Source organism: Urocitellus parryii, chromosome 3, assembly GCF_045843805.1.
Source record: "Urocitellus parryii isolate mUroPar1 chromosome 3, mUroPar1.hap1, whole genome shotgun sequence".
In the NCBI taxonomy this organism is placed as follows: domain Eukaryota; kingdom Metazoa; phylum Chordata; class Mammalia; order Rodentia; family Sciuridae; genus Urocitellus; species Urocitellus parryii.
In genome coordinates this window covers 144,601,364-144,620,177 of record NC_135533.1, presented here as the reverse complement: position 1 = coordinate 144,620,177, position 18,814 = coordinate 144,601,364, and the positions used below count along the sequence as shown (strand labels likewise).

At 51.6% G+C, this 18,814-nt stretch overlaps 1 protein-coding gene across 1 annotated transcript in view; it reads right to left on the bottom strand.

The window, feature by feature from the left end:
• Window positions 1-6,788: 6,788 nt before the first annotated feature.
• Window positions 6,789-18,814, bottom strand: part of Srrm4 (serine/arginine repetitive matrix 4) — a 141,827-nt gene continuing 129,801 nt past the window's right edge. Inside the window, exons 9-13 of the mRNA XM_026403445.2 lie at window positions 16,733-17,037; window positions 12,801-13,004; window positions 9,449-9,559; window positions 8,726-8,866; window positions 6,789-7,065 (exon numbers count right to left, since the gene is read on the bottom strand). Coding sequence (XP_026259230.2) covers window positions 6,789-7,065; window positions 8,726-8,866; window positions 9,449-9,559; window positions 12,801-13,004; window positions 16,733-17,037 — 1,038 coding nt within the window. The remainder of the gene's footprint in view (window positions 7,066-8,725; window positions 8,867-9,448; window positions 9,560-12,800; window positions 13,005-16,732; window positions 17,038-18,814) is intronic.

Below are 18,814 nucleotides of genomic sequence, written 5' to 3'. Positions count from 1 at the left end.
TGCACAGCCATGCGTATTCCAAGGGAGTGGTCCCACCGGAGTAGTCCGCAAGGCAGATTTCCATGGGGCAGGATGCCTGGCCCAAAGAGGTTGGTCACCTGTGTTGTCCCATCTTTCTCCCAGCTCAGGTGTGGGCGGGGCTATGTGGTAGATGAGGGGCTGGGGCAACCCCCCAGCAACCCCCCCCCACCCCCGGGGGATGGAGGTGAGGCCACACCATCGTCCCCGTGTGGGCGTGCCCGTGTCCTTGGAATTCAGTGTTTCAAAAGACAAGCCCAAGCCCTGGCTATTTCAAAACTCAAAAGATTTTACCTAAGACCTCAGGTTCTCTTAAACATTGGGAAATTGGGCCGCATGAGCTGAGATTCCTACCTGCCCTCAACAATATAGCCTCACCTCCACTCCCCTGGCCTGCCTGAACCCCAGGTGTTTCCGACTCCTGTCTTGGACAGGAAGAAACATTTCGATTCTACGCTGAGGACATGCCCAGGTCCCCTATTGCTCCAGGTGGGTGACTTTGTGCTGTGGACAGGAACCCACTCCTGCCGCTCAGGTTAGGGTTAGGAAATGGTGACTTCACTCACTGACATCCTTAAATGCTTCCCAAGCGCCATTTGTTTTAAAAAAGCTCCGACCTCACTTATTTCCCTTAGTATCGCAAAAAGGTCACTATCGTCCCATTTCACAGATGAGCAAACATGGAGATCCTAATGCCTCCCTTACAGGGTGGTGTGGAAGGCGAAGGTAAGGTGTCCACGATGCTTTCTGGGGGTAATGCCTTTGGGTACATGCAAAACCCGAGTGCTTTTAGGTCTATCTGCAGGTTCACATGCAATGACAGGCAGTAGGAGCCATGGAAGAGCCCCTAGCTCCCTGTCTCTCTCCCTCCTCCCTGCTTCTGGCCACCCCCGAGGGACAAAGGACACGGGGCGGACATGAGAACACCATACCATGGACCTTTAATTAGAACACAGACATGTTCCATACGGACTGAAAACCGGCAACCCGGGGGAGGGTAGGCCTAGTTGTAGAGACCAGAAATCAAGCAAGCCGTGGCCACTGTGTTGCTGGGCAGAGGACAGGGTCCCAGGACGCTGGAGGACACAGCAGTGTCTTTCCCTCTGAGGTGGACACTCAGGGCATTTGCTGGTCAGGCTGGGCTGGACTGGGGATGGCTCCTCTGGTTCGGTGTTTTCCAGGTGGGAGTCCCAGCCCCAGAGTAGAAAAGTGGCCTTCAGGTGTACCGAGTCCCCTGGGCCAGGGTGGTGGGTTCTGCTAGGTCCTTGGCCAATGGACACTTGGACGAAAACCAAGGGGTGGGACAGAAGTGAGACAAAAGTCCTCAGAGCACACCCCCCCCCCCCCGAGAAAGAGCTTCCAAGGGGACGAGGGGCACCTCCAGTCCCATCTGAGCTCCAGGGAGCTTGGGCACAACACTCCCCCTTCCCAGGCCTCAGTTTTCTCATCTGAAAAGTGGTACTCGGCCCTACGTCACCGGCTTCCTTGAATGATGACCACCAACGGGGGTAACATGCAGGGCCGGGCCAAACCACCTTGGTCTCTCCTGGGATGACTGTGGCCCACTAGGCTTGGAGAGAAGTTCAAGGTAACAACAGAGGACTGGAACTCACGTCACGGGAGTTATCAAGGGGACGACACCTCGCCGTCTCCCATAGTTGGCACCAGAACTCAGCTATCGTGACCTCCCCCAGCAGACGAAATCCACACCCCACCTTTCTGTTCCCGTCCTTGGTCGCCGCCCTTCAACCGAGGGCAGAAGACCCAGGGACAAAAATTCCAACAGGAAGCTGTCCTCCGTGTCAGAGCCAGAACCCTCTCTCCCCCCACCCTGCCAGGAACGCTCAGGCCAATTCCCATTTTACAGATGACAAGACTGAGGCCCGAGGCCCATTCCCTTCCATGCACACAGACACACGGGCGAGAGAAGCACGGAGAATAGCGACGCCAGTCTCTTTGGCTCGGCTCCTTCCAAGATGAGGCGGAGTATAGCTTCTCTTGGCTACAGACCAGGGGCGACCGTTTTCATTCTCTCCACTTTTAGTTTTCAAGGAGCTGTGACTGTTTAAGAGAAGTTGGTTCCCCGGGGGGAAGGCATTGGATTCCTCAATGAATTCCCATCGGAATGAGGTTTTTCCTGGAGATAACCGGTGTCTTAGTTCCATTTGGAGCTTAATTGCTATGGCCGGAGCCTCCGTTGCTGCCAATTCCAATTTGTTCGGTGAGTCTCCAACTCGTGACCTGGGTGAGACGGTGGCGCTGCGGCGGCCCACGGCGTCTCCGGAGCACAGAGATGGAGGGATTCTTGGGAAGAGGTGGCCTCGCTCCTGTCCCCATCCCAACGCCGCTCAATAAATAGCAAATAAATTATTAAATAAGCCATGTTCCAAGGAGGGGTCCCTATCATGGTATTTACAATGCAAAACAAAGACCACCAAACAAACAGAAAGCAGAAACACTCAAAAAACCCAAATTCGTAAACCAACACAAATCAGCCACAGGTAGCGGGAGGGTGTCCTTGACACGGATTCCTTGGTGGAAGAGTGAGGGGGAGGGGCTTTGATCGATCCTTGCTCTGGGTTGTATCAGTGTCTCAGCGGGATCGACTGGGCCACGGGAGAGGGAGGCGTGGATTAGGAGTCCGACTTGGGATGTGATTTTATTATCAGACCAAATGCCCCATTGAGCTGGAGGGGGAAGAAGAGAGACTCAAGCGCACGGGGGACTCTTCTGGATATTTGTGGCAAGAAGACAACAGAAGAAAAGATGGAGGCTGGGTTGGGGGGGAAACAAAGAGGGGCTTTCTGTCATTTTGGGGAACCTCTCCCAAACTGGACCTCTTGGGAAAGAGAATGGGTCTGAGCCCAGGAAAGACGGAGCCCCTGATGTCTTTCCAACATCTCCATTTTATTCTGCTTCTGGAAGGCAAAAGAAGGAAACTTCTTGGAGATTCCTTCCACACAGGGAGCAAACCGAGACGGGATGGGTGAGCACGGTCCCCGCTGGGGCTCTCCCTAACTAACTGAAGGGGATTCCGATTTGGCTTCTTAGTCTTTACCTCTCGTGACTGAGAACCTCCTGTTCCGTCTCAGTGTGGGTGAGACCGTGTCTGGCTTTGGAGACCCTCCCAGGCCTCGGGGCAACATCTCCCAAACTCCACCGAGGTAGGAACTTGGGCACCGGGAAAGCAAGCCATCTGCCCAGTTCCACTAACCTAGGGCACATCTTCACGGGAGGGTCAAAGGAACTGGGGGGCAGGAAGCTTGACCTGCACTGCACCCCCCCTCTCATTTTGGGTATCAGCTTTGAGCTACATCGTCACTATGAGTGGCTTTCAAACACTAAGTCCTATTTCCTGGAAGCAGAAGATATTGACAATGAAGAGCCAACATAGGTCCAGTAACACCAGGAACCCATGGTTCTCGTTAATCAAGGTGACCAGCATCCCAGTACAGAGAGAGAGAGAGAGAGAGAGAGAGAGAGAGAGGGATTCCCTCCTCCCGACCCACAGGGGCATCTAGGAAATCTTCTTGCCAACTCTCCCCAGGGTAGGGGGCTCCCTTGCTCGGGGTAGAGCGGGGTAGTCACATTGCCAGGGAAACAACCAAGAATGTTGCAACAGTTGCAAGAACCCACAGCTGGCCCAGGCAGGCTGGCAGTCACAGGCAGGGGCAGGGACTTCAGAAAGGGCAGGCGCCTCTCCAGCCAGCAGCCAGAAGGCACTGCCAGCTGGTGGTCACAGAGGCAGGACTGATGAAGGTCTCTGGATCTAGTTCCCAGGATGGGCTCAGAAATGACCTTCTTGAGGAACATCTGGCTTTGCCCTTCATCTCGTTTTATTCTCAAGTTCCAGAAATCGGTTTGCGTCCTCCCCCAATAGCAATAGCAAGAGGTCACAGAAAAAGGCTATTGCTGTGGGTCTCTCTCTCTCTCTCTCTGGATGGCTGGTACCTCTTGACCAGGCTGCCTGTGTCCACTGCAGACCAAACAGGGCAGCTTTTGAATCTCAGTAGAGGGGGGAAATGAGGTACTTAGCACAGAACCATGTGGAATGTGGGTGAAACCACTTAGGTGCGCTCAGAGAAGGCCGTGGGTGATCTGTGCCCCCGAGTGAGGTCAAGATGAGCATCTCCTCTGCCCTCGGGGCAGCTCAGTCCTGCCTGATTCTTGTGGTGTGAGTACCACTTCACACCTCAACAATCCAGGCGCTGTACTGAACCATCTCTTCCATCGCCCCCACAGGCCAGGTGACAGTCAGTGCTCAGCTGGAACCTGACCCACCTAGAGATGGCGCATCTGTCTCTCCAGCTGGGGAGCCTCCCTAGGGATTTCAACTTTGTGCATCTTTGACTGACATGCTAATTTGGAGTCCAGCCCCCGATCCAAGCTGTGACCCAGTGGGTGAACCCTGAGCCCCTTGGCTATTTTCACTGCTATCTCTGTGGGGCAGCTGGTGGGCAGGGGGCTGGGACACGGGGCCTGGACCTCACTGCTCTCAGGCTCAGTAATGATCTCAAGACTCGTGAGTCCAATCTGGGTCAACTCCAGATGGTCCTGGCTTAGAGCTTTTTGGAGAAAAGGCCAACATCCCATCCCCCCCCCCAAAGTCACATCCATTGAGACACAAAAATAATTGAGACAGCCCCCTCCCCAAACACACACACACACACACACACACACACACTCACACTCACACTCCCTCTTCATATAAATAAATAAATAGTTAAATAATTAAATACTGCTAATGGTAAGAAACAAAAGGATGGTCATATAAATAAATAAATAAAACATAAATAAAATAAATAAGAGGTTTGCTTAGGAGCCCCAGGTGGAACGGTCCCCTAGAGTTGTCCGAATGAAGACAGTGGACAGGCAGCTCTTGGGGACCCTTGTAGCTGTCCCTCTAGGCAGGTTCGGTGGCTCTGGGAAGCTTTTATCCCAGGCAGGGAGACTGGAGTGAGGTCTAGGTCCTGGGCGGGGAGGAGGGTTATTTACAGCTTCTGTACATGCCCTCCCAGGGCACCTGCCCCTGTCCTGGGCACCTGCCATCCGGCCTTCTGTGGTGATGGCGTTGGTGTGGTGAGGCCTGGTGGGCGGGGCTCTGCTCTGGGCCAGAGGCCATGGTGGTGGGCAGGCCGGGTGGTCCACGCTGCCTTGCTCTTCTCTCCTGACGGAGGGAGGACTTTGAGGGTGGTTGCCGGGTGGTCGCTGGCCCCTGTGCTGCTGCGGTGGGGAAGACTGGGGAGGGGGAGGTCACTCCTGCCTTGGGTGGGCAGGATCCAGAAAGGCCGATCTCGCTTCCCCACACAGGTCCCCTCGGGCTGCTGTTGCACCACAAACTTGAAATTCACCCACAAGCCTCCGGAAAGCCAGGCAGCTGGTGAGGGGGATGCCCAGGAGGTTATTTTAAGGCGCTTGGCCCTGGCCTCCTGCTCCTGGGACCTTCTGTGGTTGAAACAGCTGGTGGTATTTGTGAGGCAGAGGGCAGCTGACCCTGGCTGCCCGGCCCTGGGCTGGGGGGAAGATGGGGTGAGGGCAGAAAATCAGGTGGAGCTTTCCCAAGTTCCCAAGGAACCTCAGAAGCGAGAAGCAGCCCTGGAGCCCCTTCCTTGCCTGCAGACTCTCTGGATCTGGGTCTTTCTCCCGAGGCTCAACTGAGGCGCTCATCCTGGCAAACTTCCTGAGAGGCTTAGGCTAAACGGTGGGTGGGTGGGTGGGCGGGTGCCAGGCTGACCTGGGTAGGATCCAGGGTGTGGCAGCCTGGGCAGTGGGGAGGGGGCAGGCAGGCGCCAGCCAGAGGGCAAGGCCAGACTGGCTGGCGCTGGGGGCTGGCAGCTAGCCACAGCCCTGGGGAATGCTCAGCAGATGGTCCCGTGGAATTCGGTTTGTGCCAGCTAGATTTGGGCAGTGGGGCTGTGCCACTGTCTTCTCTCCTGGGGAGCCACAGGGCCCTGGTGCACAGTCAGAAGGCATTTTGTGTCAGGCAAAGAGTACCTTACCCAAAGGCATGGGGCGGGGCCACCTGGTAGCAGGAACCTGCTGGGCTCCTTCCCCTGACCCTGCAGAGATGCTGGGGACAGCAGGTGAGCCTCGAATTTTGGCTTCTATGTTTGTAACCAGAGATCACATCTCCCATCTCCTGACACCTCCCATCAGCTCCAGTATCTGTGTCCCCGACTTGGGCCTGTTTCTCCCTCTAGAACCCAGGAGCCTTCCAGCCTTTGCCTGCTGGGGGAGATTAAAGGACTGCTCTCTTGTCGGGGACCTCGAGGGCTCTCTGTGTCCTCTCTCACCTCTCTCCTACCTGGGGGTCCATAAAAGTACAGCCGTGAAACGGAATGAAAGGAGAATGAGGGCAGGTGGGACCCATTACCCTTGACTTTCTGTATGTATCCCGTGAGCAGAACTGTTGCCATGTTATCCTGGCCAGGATCCACATTTCCAGTCCTGGACTCATGGATTCTCCCAAAACCTTAAAGGTTGTTTTGTTTTGTTTGTTTTTTGGTATGTGCCAAAAATGCCGTGGTTCCTTCCATGTGCCCAGGCCTGAGTGAGCCCCAGGATGGTGCTGGTAGAGGCTCCTAGCAGCTTGACATAGACGGGGAAGCCTGGTAACCCTCTTTTCCTCCTCTCTAGGAAAGCAGGAAGGACAGGATCCGGGAGACCTCAGTGTCTGTCACCGGGGAGAAGGCAGGGAGGGCAGGCAGTAGGGGAGGCTGGCAGAGCCAAAGGGGTTCCCGTGGGCAGCTGGCTCAAGGGAGGGCCCTTGCTTAGCGCCTCGTGCTGGAGTAGCTGCCTGCTGAGCTGTAGCTGTGGCTCCTGCTCCGGGAGCCCAGGCTGGGGCTGCGCCCGCTCGAGCTGCTACTGGTGCCGGTCCTGCTGCGGCTCCGACTTCGACTCCGGCTCCGGCTCTGACTTCGGCTTCGGCTCCGGGAGTAGCTGCGGCTGGCGGAGCGGCTGCTACTGCTGTACCAGGAGGCGGTGCTGCTGAGGCTGCTGGGTGAAGAAGGGCTGGGCCGGTAGTAGGGGATGGGGCGTTTCCGGGCACTGCGGAGACCCCAGAGAGCAGGCAAGGGTTAGACTCCCAGCCTCAACCAGGCAGCCCCAGTCTTGTCCCCAGGAAAGAGAGAACTTTTGCATGCATCATCCCCTCGGGAGAAAAACCAATCCACCCACCCAACAAACCACCCCCAACTCCTTTCCACTTGCAGTCTTGAGAACACCAGGGACTAAGTCTCATCTTAGCAGCACTAGGTCTTGAAAAGTGATCATGTCACTCTTTAAAAAAAAAAATAATAATGATTTTCACAAAGCAAGCGTGGGCTCAGAGCCTCCAGCTGGTAACACAATTTCTACATCTAAACTTCGACTGCAGTTTTGTTTCGCTATTTTTACTTTTACTAGAACCTTCTATTTCTAGTAGTTTCTATTTCTAGACAAGAGAGGCTGATTTTCCATTTACTGTAGTGGTTGTCAAGTTTCTTTTTGAAATGAAGTTGGGGGCCTCTGAAAAGAGGCACAATATTATTTAAAGGAAATTAAGCAAACAATGTTACAGTTAATGGGGGGGGGCAAGAGTGGTAAAGATGGGACAGGTGGCTCACGTTTGGGACACACTGAAGGGAGTTGACTAAGAAAAAGAGATGGCCTTTTCGAATGCCACTGGTTTTATCTCAGTTGCCTTCCAGTTGACTGGAAGGACATCTTTAGCAAGGGAATCCCCTACAAGTTGAAGCAGGTGCTCTGTGGAATCTTTGAGAAGGGGATTCAGGCATCCTGGCCTTACTGCCTGGGGCACCTCTTCTTTTTCTCCTCCACATCATCTCCAGGGAGGAGACACTGGACCATCAACAACCCTGCTGCCCTGAGGGTCTCTGGATTGAGCTGATGATTGGAAAGTCAACCCAACTTTAGGACAGGCTTCAGCCATTCTCCAAGGTTTCAAGGTCTGAGAAATTTACTTCCACTCAGACATCGTGCCTCTCTGAGATCGTCCCTGTGACAGGTGACCCTGTCCACCTATTCTGACCATTCAGTCCATAACAGTAAGGGCACAGTGTGGTCTGCATTTCACTTTACAAAGTTCATTCGCATCTTTTCGTTTCACTTCATCCTCCTGACATTCCCGGGAGTTACTTCCTCCCATATGAAGGGTCAGGAGAGGTGAGGAGATAGAGGTCCAGCCAGGATTCAACTCCAAATCCCCCGTTCCTCCCTTTACCCATCACGATCCCATCCTTCTAAGTCCTTTCCACACCTAATCACCTATAGGAGTATTTAAATCTGGCATCTGAGTATGTAGGTCCGAGGTTGAAGGTCTTCCTCTACTGCCCCAGCAGATCCATCACCAGGTCAACGTCCTGGCCTATGACTTGGGCCTCCATTGGGCCAGACCCTTCTCCCTGCCGCAGCCCGCATCTCCCACGCCAGAGTTGGCACCCAGGTCCAGCCACACCCCAGGCCACGCACCCTATTATCAGGATGGCCCCACCCCTTTCCTGTGGCCACACCCTAACCCCGCCCACATGGCTCCACGTCTCGCCCCTTGCAGACCCCCCCCCCAGGGTGGACCTGGAGATGACTCTGCCCCCAGGAGGGTGTCCCTGGGCTCCCACAGTTCTGCAGTCCCGGCGCCACGCAGGCAGGAGAGTCTGGGGTCCCACCAGGTGGGAATGGTGAGGGTGGGCACCCGTCCTCCGGGCCTCACCTTGTTATCCTCCGGGCCTCCAGGTGGCTCGGAGAGTCTCTCCGGCGCTTCCTCATGGGCGAGTAGGATCGACGTCTTCGACGCGCTCGCTCGCGCTCCCGCTGCCGCGAGTCCTTCTCGCTGTACTTGGGGTCCCGCTCCCTGAAGGGTGGCGGGGTGAGTGCATCGGAGAGGGGACACTCATGTCCTCTGTTTTCCCCTCCCCTCCGCCCTATTGGGACAGAGATGGGCCCAGGGAGGACCACCCGGCTGGGGGGAGAGTCTGCGTGGGCGAGCCCCGTGGGAGGAGCTGGCCTTGGCTTTTGGGGGTCCTTGGGGGTGGGCATTACAGAGGCACCAGCGCTGCAGGGGTGAGCGGCCTTGATGCATGGGTAAGAAGTGGGGCTGAGAATCCCAGGGCCAGCCCAGGGAGTGCCAGGTGGGCCAGGAGAATGAGGACGGGTGTCCAATGTGGCCGTGGGGTTGGGTGGGGTGCTGTGGCTAGGACACGGGTATTTGGGTTATCCACTGATTGGACAGATAACTGCAAGAACACTGAATTAACTCCCCATCTCTACCTCTGCAGGGTCGAGGATTGAGGACTAGGTGGAGGACTAGGTAGGGCAGGGCTCCGGAGGCAGCCTGGGCAGCAGGGCAGAGCCGAGGACCCGAGCAAAGGGGTGTGGCGAGGAGGCGGGGCCTGACCCTGGAGGCGGGGCCTGACCCTGGAGGCGGGGCCTGTACCTGCTGGGGCTGTAGCGGGAGTAGCTGGGGCTGCGGCGGGATCGGGAGCTTCTGCTAGGCGGGCTCCTCTTGCCAGACTTGGAGGAATAGCTGGGAGAGCGGGAGTAGGACCTGGGAAGAGGGAACAGCTCCTAAGGAGCCTGCTAAGCGTGTGCGAGGGTTGTATGGATGTCTGCCGTTTTATTCACCTAGTCCTCAGGCAATGACTTTGTTTTCCCCCAACACATACCTCCCTGGAGGCCAAGCAGAGGAACCAGGTCCTTAGCAGAGAATGAAATTCCACCACCTTTGGGTGGTTAAAAATAATATGGGTGGTTATTGAATGAATGAATGCTTATTATCCTGGCTACTTATTAGCTGTGTGACCTTGGGCAGGTGATTTCACTTCTCTGGACTTCTGTTTTCTCATCTCTAAGATGGGGGCAATAATAGCACTTACCCTGTGAAGTTGCAAATCAAATGAGTAAATTCGGGTGAATCACTTAGCATGTTGGTGTGTATGCGAAATGTTGATTAGCCAACAGGTGAAATGTTAACTGGGACTATTATGTATTTCATTATGGACCAGACATTGAACTAGTGCTTTGTGTGTATCTCATTTAATCCTCAACATAATCTAGGACTAGGTATTGTTTTCAATCCTATTTTATAGATTGGGGTGGGGGGAGACATAAACACAGAGATGTAATACAATGGCTCAGGATCATATAGCTGGTAGAGGGCATGAATCTAGGTGTATTTGGTTCCAAGATGCTCTTGACTTCTGTAGACTACTGTAGTCCTCTCTTGTCATGGTTTTAGTTGCCCACAATCAACCATGGAGTGAATTTTCCACCATGGAGTAGAAAATTCCAGAAATAAACAATCATAATTTCTGAATTGCATGCCATTCTGAGAGTCATGATGAAATCTCTTGCTATTCTGCTCCAGGCTACCAAGGAAGTGAACCCCATTTGCCCAGAGCATCCAAGCTGTATATGCTACCCATCACTTGGTGGCCATCTCACCATCAGATCCACTATCCTGGTACTGCAGAGGCTGTGTTCAAGGAATCCCCAAGTCTACTTCCTAAAGACCCATGAGTGAGAGAGGGGTCATGTTGGCATTTTGGTATATGCCAAAGAGAAGCTGTAAAGTGCTTCCGATAAGTGACAAGATGCATGTTCTTGACTTAATAAGGAAAGAAAAAAAATCAGATGCTGAGTAAGTTAAGACCTATGGTAAGGACAAATCTTCTCTGTGAAATTGTGAAAAAAGGAAAAAAAGACATTCATGCTAGTTTTGTTCTTGCACCTTAAACTGCAAAAGTTACTACCCCAGTGCATGAGAAGTGCTTAGTTAAATGGAAAAGTTCTTTCATTATAGTGTTTGATTTTTTTCTGTAGTGGTGGGAGTTCACTGGGGGTCTTGGAATATAGCCCTCGTGGACAGGGGGAAAATGCTCTATGTGATTGTTCATTCAAATTGCAAACCTTATGCTACTTTCAGTCTTCTCTCCTCTCTGTAGATGCCTCCCACATTTTACTTATTTGGTCCTGGGACTGAACTCAGGGATACTCTTCTGATGAATCTTATCCCCAGCTCTTTTCATTTTTTATTTTGAGACAGGGTATTCCTAAGTCACTGAGGCTGGTCTTGAACCTGTGGTCCTTCTTCCTCAGTCTACTCAGTTGCTGGGATTACAGGTGTTAGGCATGACGGTAGATGCCTCCCACCTTTGCAGAGTATCGTGAGGAAGAAACAGCTCATTCAATCTCAGTGCCTTAGAGCCAATGCTCAGCTCTGGCCCCTGAAAATTGTTTTTGCCATCTTCACTTTTGTTCATTGAGAAATATTATCAGAAAGTGTTAACCTAGTCATCTGTAACTAAGATTAAACTCATTGTTTCAGGTGCCTTCTGTTGATGACAAGGGATACTAATTTTCTGTTTTAGTCAAGGGGTGGAGGTAAAACAGATGGTGGGCACCTGGCAAGGACCTTGTCAGGCATTTCCATCCACAGTCCCTTAAAGTGTCCCTTTTCTGTGGAGTCACATGAGTCATTTTTCATAGACTTAAAATCAGAAATAGCAACTGGTTCTATTATTATTAGTATTAGTATTTTGGTTAACAATGTAGCAATTAATAGAGCAATTTCTCTTTGTTTGCCAGGGAGCTCCGAGGTCATGTTTGCAGCACCCCTCCATAACTACTAGGCACAATATCTTAGGGACTTAAACTTTCTCTTGACTTGATTTTTGTATTGCTCTCCTAAATTTTCCTTTTAGGCTGATCTGTTGTCCCACTGATGTCCCTCTATCATGTTAAATATTTTTGCCAAAGGTCTTGCCACCTTTTGGGGAATGGAGTGGTCTTGAAATAACCAAGTAAGTCACTGGTGTTCTGGTTACCCAGTTCCAGAAGAGGAATAATTGGCTTTCTGCTGGCTCCCAGAACCCTAGGGAAGCTGCACCCCATGAAGCCATGGGTTGGTGGGATGGGATGGAATCTTCCAGTTCTTGAGATCTCATGCTGGTACATTCTGTTACATTGTTATCCCACATGAGATAATCAAGCAGTTACCAATGGTTATTGAAATTGGGAAGTAGAATTCGAAACAGCCATGCTATTTTTCTGTCTGTATCCTAATCACCATGATGTGACTTTACACCTCTGCATGCTAGGAGGAACATCCATGCACTGGACTGGTCTTAGGACTTGCTCTGGCCAATAGAATAGCAGAAGGGGTGTCATGTCTCTTTTCAGCCTAGGACTCAAGAAGCCTTGTACACCTTTGCTCTTTCTCACAGAGCCTTCCATCACCATGTGAACAGGCAGGCAGGCAGGCCTGCTGGTGGTCAAGAGGCAACATAGAGTAGGGACAGTTATTCTGGGGCTATCCAATTCAGCCAGCCTTCGGCCAACCCACCAGGTAACCAAAGAAATGCAATAGGGCCCAGGGAGAGCAAAAGAACCAGCTTGCTGAGCCCAGCCCCAGGGGCTGATCCACAGAACCAGGAACTGAGTATATATTTGAGGATGCTAAGTGTAGCATTTTAAGGATGCTAAGTTCAGGGATAATTTTTTTATGCAGCAGAAGCTAACTGATACACATTAGCTCATCCTCATGCCAGTTGCAACAATGACAGCTCATATTCCATTATATTCTGGTACATTCTGAGAGCTTGATAGTTCTCAGAACAGTCCATTCTTTCATTTTGCAGGTGAGAAAACGGAGACTCAGCTGGTGATGGGTAGGCTGGTATCTGAACTCAACTGTCTCCTCTTCCCCGGGGGTCAAAGGAAATTTCTAGTTACCTTCACTCACCGCCAAGGAGGAAAGTGTGGCAGAGCGAAGGTCAAACCTCACTCACCTTTTTTCAGAGGAGGTGGATCGGCTCCGGGTGTACCTGGGGGAGGCCCTGGGGTTTGGGGACCGGGAAGAGAGACTGGAGGACCGGGTGCTGGCGTAGGAGGAGCTACGGGAGCACTCCTTCATGGGGGAGCTGCGGGCTGTGGAGGGGTTCAAGCTGGACTTCTTCACCTCCGCACATTCCAGACATGGCGACTGGAATCCTCTGTGGAGGAAAAACATCTTTGGTCACACTGCTGCCTGCCCCCCAAGGCATCTTGATCCATGGCCCCGCCCCTAGCTTTGCCTGGCCTGGGGGGGGGGGAGGTTCTCTTAGAACCTTCTTTACCTTCTCCCCTCCTGAAAAGACTTGCCAGGTGACAGATGTTCGAGGAGCAGAGATAGAAGGTGTGGAGCACATATCACTGCGGCCACTTGGGCATATGCTAGTATCCTGGGAGGTCACCCAGCTTGGGCACCGGTGCTAAGTGACATCAAATCACATGGTGAGAGGTTTATTTTCCTCCTTATCTTTGTCAGTCCCTCTGATTATGTGGATGAGAAAGACCAGGCTAGGTGCTAGTGGGTTTTTAACACCTCTCCAACACTTTGTGATCTCTCCAAGAGAGAGCAGCAGGCATCAGTCAGGCTCAGAGCCTGGGGCAGGCCACTGTAACTCACTGGGATTAAATACATTGTTCCAATCACCTTCAACTAGAATTAAATACAGCGTTTCAATTGTGTATATTTTTATAGGTGCCCTCCATAGGACAAGGGATACCCATGTAGTTTGGTACTAGGGATTGAACCCACAGTCGCTTAACCACTGAGCCATATCCCCAGCCTTTTAAAATATTTTATCTAGAGACAGGGTCTCCCTGAGTTGCTTAGGGTCATGCTAAGTTGCTGAGGCTGGATTTGAACTCCTGATACTCCTGCTTCAGCCTCCTGAGTTGCTGGGATAACAGACATGCACCACTGTGCCTAGAATGGAAAACCTTTCTTGACACTCCCCCAAGCCCCAGAGAGGGCTGGGCCATCTCAGGGTGTTTCCATAGTCCCTGCTCCCCAAGTGTCCCCATTTCTCTCTGGTTCTTCTCCAGCCCCAGACAATGAGTCCCTTGGGGACAGGACTCAGATTTCCCTGGATACTACGTCCTACTCTAGCCCAGGGCTTGGTGCACATATCCCAGGTCATCTGTAGAATGGTTTGGAAACTTTTCCTTCCTGGGTTCTTCCAAAACATCCTTGTTCAGTCTTCCCAGCACCCTCATGGCCTTATTATCATCCCCAATTTACGGAGGAGATTCAGAAGCCTATTACCTGCTCAAGGCCACCCATAGTCCCAAACTCGGAACTCCAAAGCCCACATCCCTGCCACCTCTCCAGCTCCCTAACCCCCGCATCTGTGGCTCCCTGAATTGAGACCTCTGCCCACAGCTGGCCTGACCCAAAATAGCAGTGGCTTTAACCACCATTTATATTTCAAAGTGAAAGGCTGGGTCTAAATGATTTAATTTGGCAGTTCATGTAGATCCAATTAATCAGGTAACTGCTAGGTGTCTCTCAGACCTCAACAGCAGCTCCGGAGACAGATGTGTATTTGAATACTAGTGCTGCCAAGTGTCGACCAAATTTCTCAACCACTCTGAGCCTCCGTTTCCCCATCAGTAAATGTACATGATACTCCCTCTCCCTGAAAGGGTCAATGAGGAACTCAGGATGATTATTCACGGACAGCACTTTGCAACATACTACCTATCATGTGTTAGGGCTTCATACACATTAAATGTCATCATTTTTATTATTGTGGTTGTTATTGCTTTGCTTACTTTTTCTTGCATAAGAGCACTGCGTGTGTATCAGCAGACATGACACGGGGCTGCCCTCTCCCATCCGGGAGCTTCACCGACTGTTCTTGGAGAAGTTGATATTTGCTCTGACCCAGCTCTGGCTCCCGGCCGAACTGGGTGTGAGCTAAGGCCAGGGATATCCCAGGGCAGGCCAGCGACAGCCCAGGTCCTCTTGTACATGCCAAGCTGTTTGTCCAGGGCTGAAGCAGGCCATGCGTTGGGGACCAAGGGTGCTCTGTCCTTGAGGAAGCTGTGAATCACTTCTGTGCTAAGAATTTGGCCATCTTTTGGTAACCCTGACCACTTTGAACCAGGCAGACTCCCATCTCCCAGAGAAGGGAAGATCTCCCTGCTGGGTGGTTGGGTGCACCAGCAAAGCCTTCCTGGCCCTCCTGTAGTTCCAATAAAAAGGACCCACCATTTTTACGTCCCCATGGCCAAGCTGAGTGTGTGCCTACAGGAAGTGAGTACATGGGAACAAGCCGAGGGATAAATAACCTCATGGTCGGTGCAGACTAAACGGTCAGTCGATTTCAGTGGCTATTATTGTGACAGTATCCTCGGTGATTAGCATTTTGCTGTGATTTCTTGAGATCCAGGGCGTGATGAAGCCGGGCCATTGCAATTGGCTCAGACACAATTGTATGAAGTGTTTTCTGCAGGAAAAAATATTGCATCTACCAAGTGTGTTGAGATGGGCTGATTTATTTTTTTTTTTAAAGCTTCTACCTAAAATTGCATTGGGATTGATCTCTCTCTATATGTGCGTGTGTTTTTAATGAATCAACTTTATGTTTAGAGCCGTTTTAGATGCACTGCATAATTGAGTGGAAAGTACAGGGAATTCCTAGAGGCCCCCTCCTCCACCTGTGCCTCACCCCTACCACCAACATGGCCCACCAGATTGGTACACTTGTTAGGAGTGACTCTTGACATGCATTATAGTCCAAGTCCGAAGTCTACATGAGGGTTCGCTCCTTTTTAAATGGGGCGGCTGCAGGAGGGCTGGGAAAGCCATAGGTTTGGAAAAATGAAGGATGCCCACTTATCCCTTTGTGTTGTATCATAATATAGAGTCATTTTACGGTCCTAAAATACACCTGCCTGTTCATCTCTCCCTTCCCAACCCCTGGCAACCACTCATCTTTTTACTTTCTTCATAGAGTTTGGTCCTTTCCAGAATGTTGTATAGTCGGACTCATCTAATATGTCAGCTTTTTAGATTGGCTTCTCTCACTGGGTAGCATCTATTTAAATCTCACATGTCTTTCCATGGCTCGGCGGCTCATTTCTTTTTATCGATGAGTACCGCTCCATTGTCTGGGTGCCACGGTTAGCCATTCCCATACTCAAGAACGCCTGGATTGCTTCTGAGTTTGGGCAATTATGAATAAAGCCTCTATGAATATCCACAGGCAGGTTTTTGTGTATATTTTCACTGGGTAAATATTGTGGTATGTTTTTTAAATGACGGTGACTTAACAAGGAAGCTCATGTTTGACTTGCTGCTGAGATTATTGGTAAAGCTGACATCTGTTTTCTGCCTGCCCAGCCTCCCTCCCTCCTGATAGCAATATTTTGACTTTTCCTGCAAGGGTACTTGGGATGGATGTCTTCATTGGCCTCAGCTGTGGCATGTGACCCATTCTAGCTAAGAGTTTGGCATCCCCTGGGCCAGAGCGACTGATCCAGGGATGGGCAAATAATCTAAGCTGGGCCAAGCCGCAAAATCTCTCTCCTGATGTTTTGCTAAATTTTTTTTTGGGGGGGGGCGGGAAGAAGCATTTCCCCCCATTGGCCGGCTAATCTGCTAGATAATGTTAGCTGTTCAGTATATTTGCCCATGCTCTGGGAGGGTCTGCTTAAAATTGAGGCCACCCGATCAGGGAAGCAAGAGCTGAGAACTATATGCAAAAGACATTCCCAATGATATAATTTTTTTGAGCCCCTGGATCCAGCTATACCTGAAGTTAATAACTTCTTCTGGAATTCTCAAAAAAGTAAGCCAGTTTAAGTTTTCCAAAGCTTCTGGGGAAGAGGCTGGGGTGCTATGATGAGACAGAAGGTGAGAGGACGGTCTCTCCCAACCAAATGCACTGACCTTGACTCTCGGCCCCTGCTGGTGGGAGAGAGATTCTCCAGAGCAGCCCCCTTGTTCTGGGGAGAGGAGGTGGTGAAGGAGTTCCCTGAATCGGACGTGTTCCCGCTGTGGAGCTCCTGGCTCTGGCTCAGGTCTCCCCGGGGGCTCTCCTTCTCCTGGCCCCGGGACCTGGCGGAGCTGGTTTGCCTCGAGGGCGGGGAGGACGTGTCGTTGCCAGAGTCATACTCCTGGGACCGTCCTCGGGAGGTGGCGAGCGGGCTGGCTGTTTTGGTAAACAGGTCAGCGGCAGACCCCGACCCAGTGATCTGAAAGCAAAAAGACCCATCGGACACGGCTGAGCCCAGGGCTGCGTCTCAATTACCAAGAAATGTTTACCATCATGATGCACTGTGACGAAAGTAAAGAGAGGAGAGACGCCAAAAAAACAAAAGCACAAATTCCTGAAAGAATACCACAGAAAGGAGATAGATAGAGATATATATATATATATTTTTTACCCCCTGCTATGATAACTGGAAGATTTAGGTATCATGCAGAGAAAAAGCATGCGATCCAGATTAAACGAAAGTAAAAGGAAATTATACAAAATTTAATTTCTAATGAATTTTAAACTCAAACAAAAGAGACAACTCAATCGAAAGGGGGGGGTGTAGACACCCTGAACCTAAAGCAGTAATAAAAAAATTAAAGAAGAGGAAGGGGAAAAAGAAATGGGGGTGGGGAGGGGCTATGGGCCTGGGGGTGGGGGTGGGGAATAAATCTTGGAAATAAAAATAAAAAGGAGATAAAGTCAAAAGTTCAAGCTTCAACCAAATCCTCAATTAATGTAACTTCTTTATTTTTATTTTTATTTTTATTTTTTTAATTGCCTGCATAGAACCCTGAACAAATGTCACATGGGGAAAAAAATAAATAAAATAAAGATGAGAAGTTTTTTTTTTTTTAATATAAAGTCAAGGTCACAAATTGACATTTGAGCAGTTTTCAACTAAAGGGGGAAAGAGGGCCAAAAGAAAAAAAAAAAGTAAGTCAATTAGTCGGACTGAAAACAAATTAAAAAAATAAAAAATAAACAAAGGTCTCTACAGGTATTTGTGTGTGTCCTTTTCCCCTTGGAGAAGGTAGCTAAGGATCTTGAGTGGCTTCTAATAAATTCGCTCATGTCTTTGCGGATCATATCCACTTACCAAGCAAGAACTCCTCCTTTAGTAGGTAAGGTGTAAGAGAAAGGGAAGAGCGGGCAACGTGAGTCCATCATCATCAGAGTCGCAATTGACAAGAAAACACACACACCTCTCTGCACACCCTCAACCTTGGCCCTGACCTTGGAGTCTGGGACTGTCTGGTGCTCCTGGCAGGTGGGGGCCGGCGGGGGAGGGGGGGGGCTGGGGGGGCATCCATTCTGTTTGGTTTTCTCATTCAGGGGACCTAACCCGGTTCCACCGAGTCAGCCCTCCAGGCCCCAGTTGGATCAGGACCCTTTGGCTGCGCATGCGAGAACAGGGAGTGGACCCGGGCGTGGGCCTGGTGGGGACCTGGGGGTGGGGGAGGGGCGTGTGCTTGCCACGGAGGGCTTTGGGAGGGGCTTGGGTGATGAGAAGTCCCCGAACCCTGTTTGGACCTAGGAGAGATGAAGGAGGAGAGGATGGGCAGCCAGCCCTCGGGAAGGCAACCCGTGGAGGAGCCAGTTTTCTTTCTGTGCCCAGATCACTGGAGTTTGTTTCCGACTCCGAGAGCAGTGTCATGCTTACAGGAGGGGTCCCTGCCCCAGGCCTAGCCGGTGATCACCTCTCGGCTGGGAGGAAACATGGGTGGGGCCGAGAGGGCACCCCCTGGACCCCACTCCCCACACCACTCCCTGGGTGCCTGGGAGTCCCAGACTTTTCTGTCCAATGCTCCTGAGCTGCCTTCCTGGGTCTTCCCATGGCTCCTCCCCACCCCAGGCCATTTGTACAAGTGTACACGCTCCTGCCCAGGGGTGACTATCTGGAGAGGGCTTGGGTGGTCAAGCGGAGGCATCCAGGGGCCTGTGTGGGAGGCCCATCCCCCGGTGGAGGAGGGCGCCAGAGGCGGGAGGCAGAG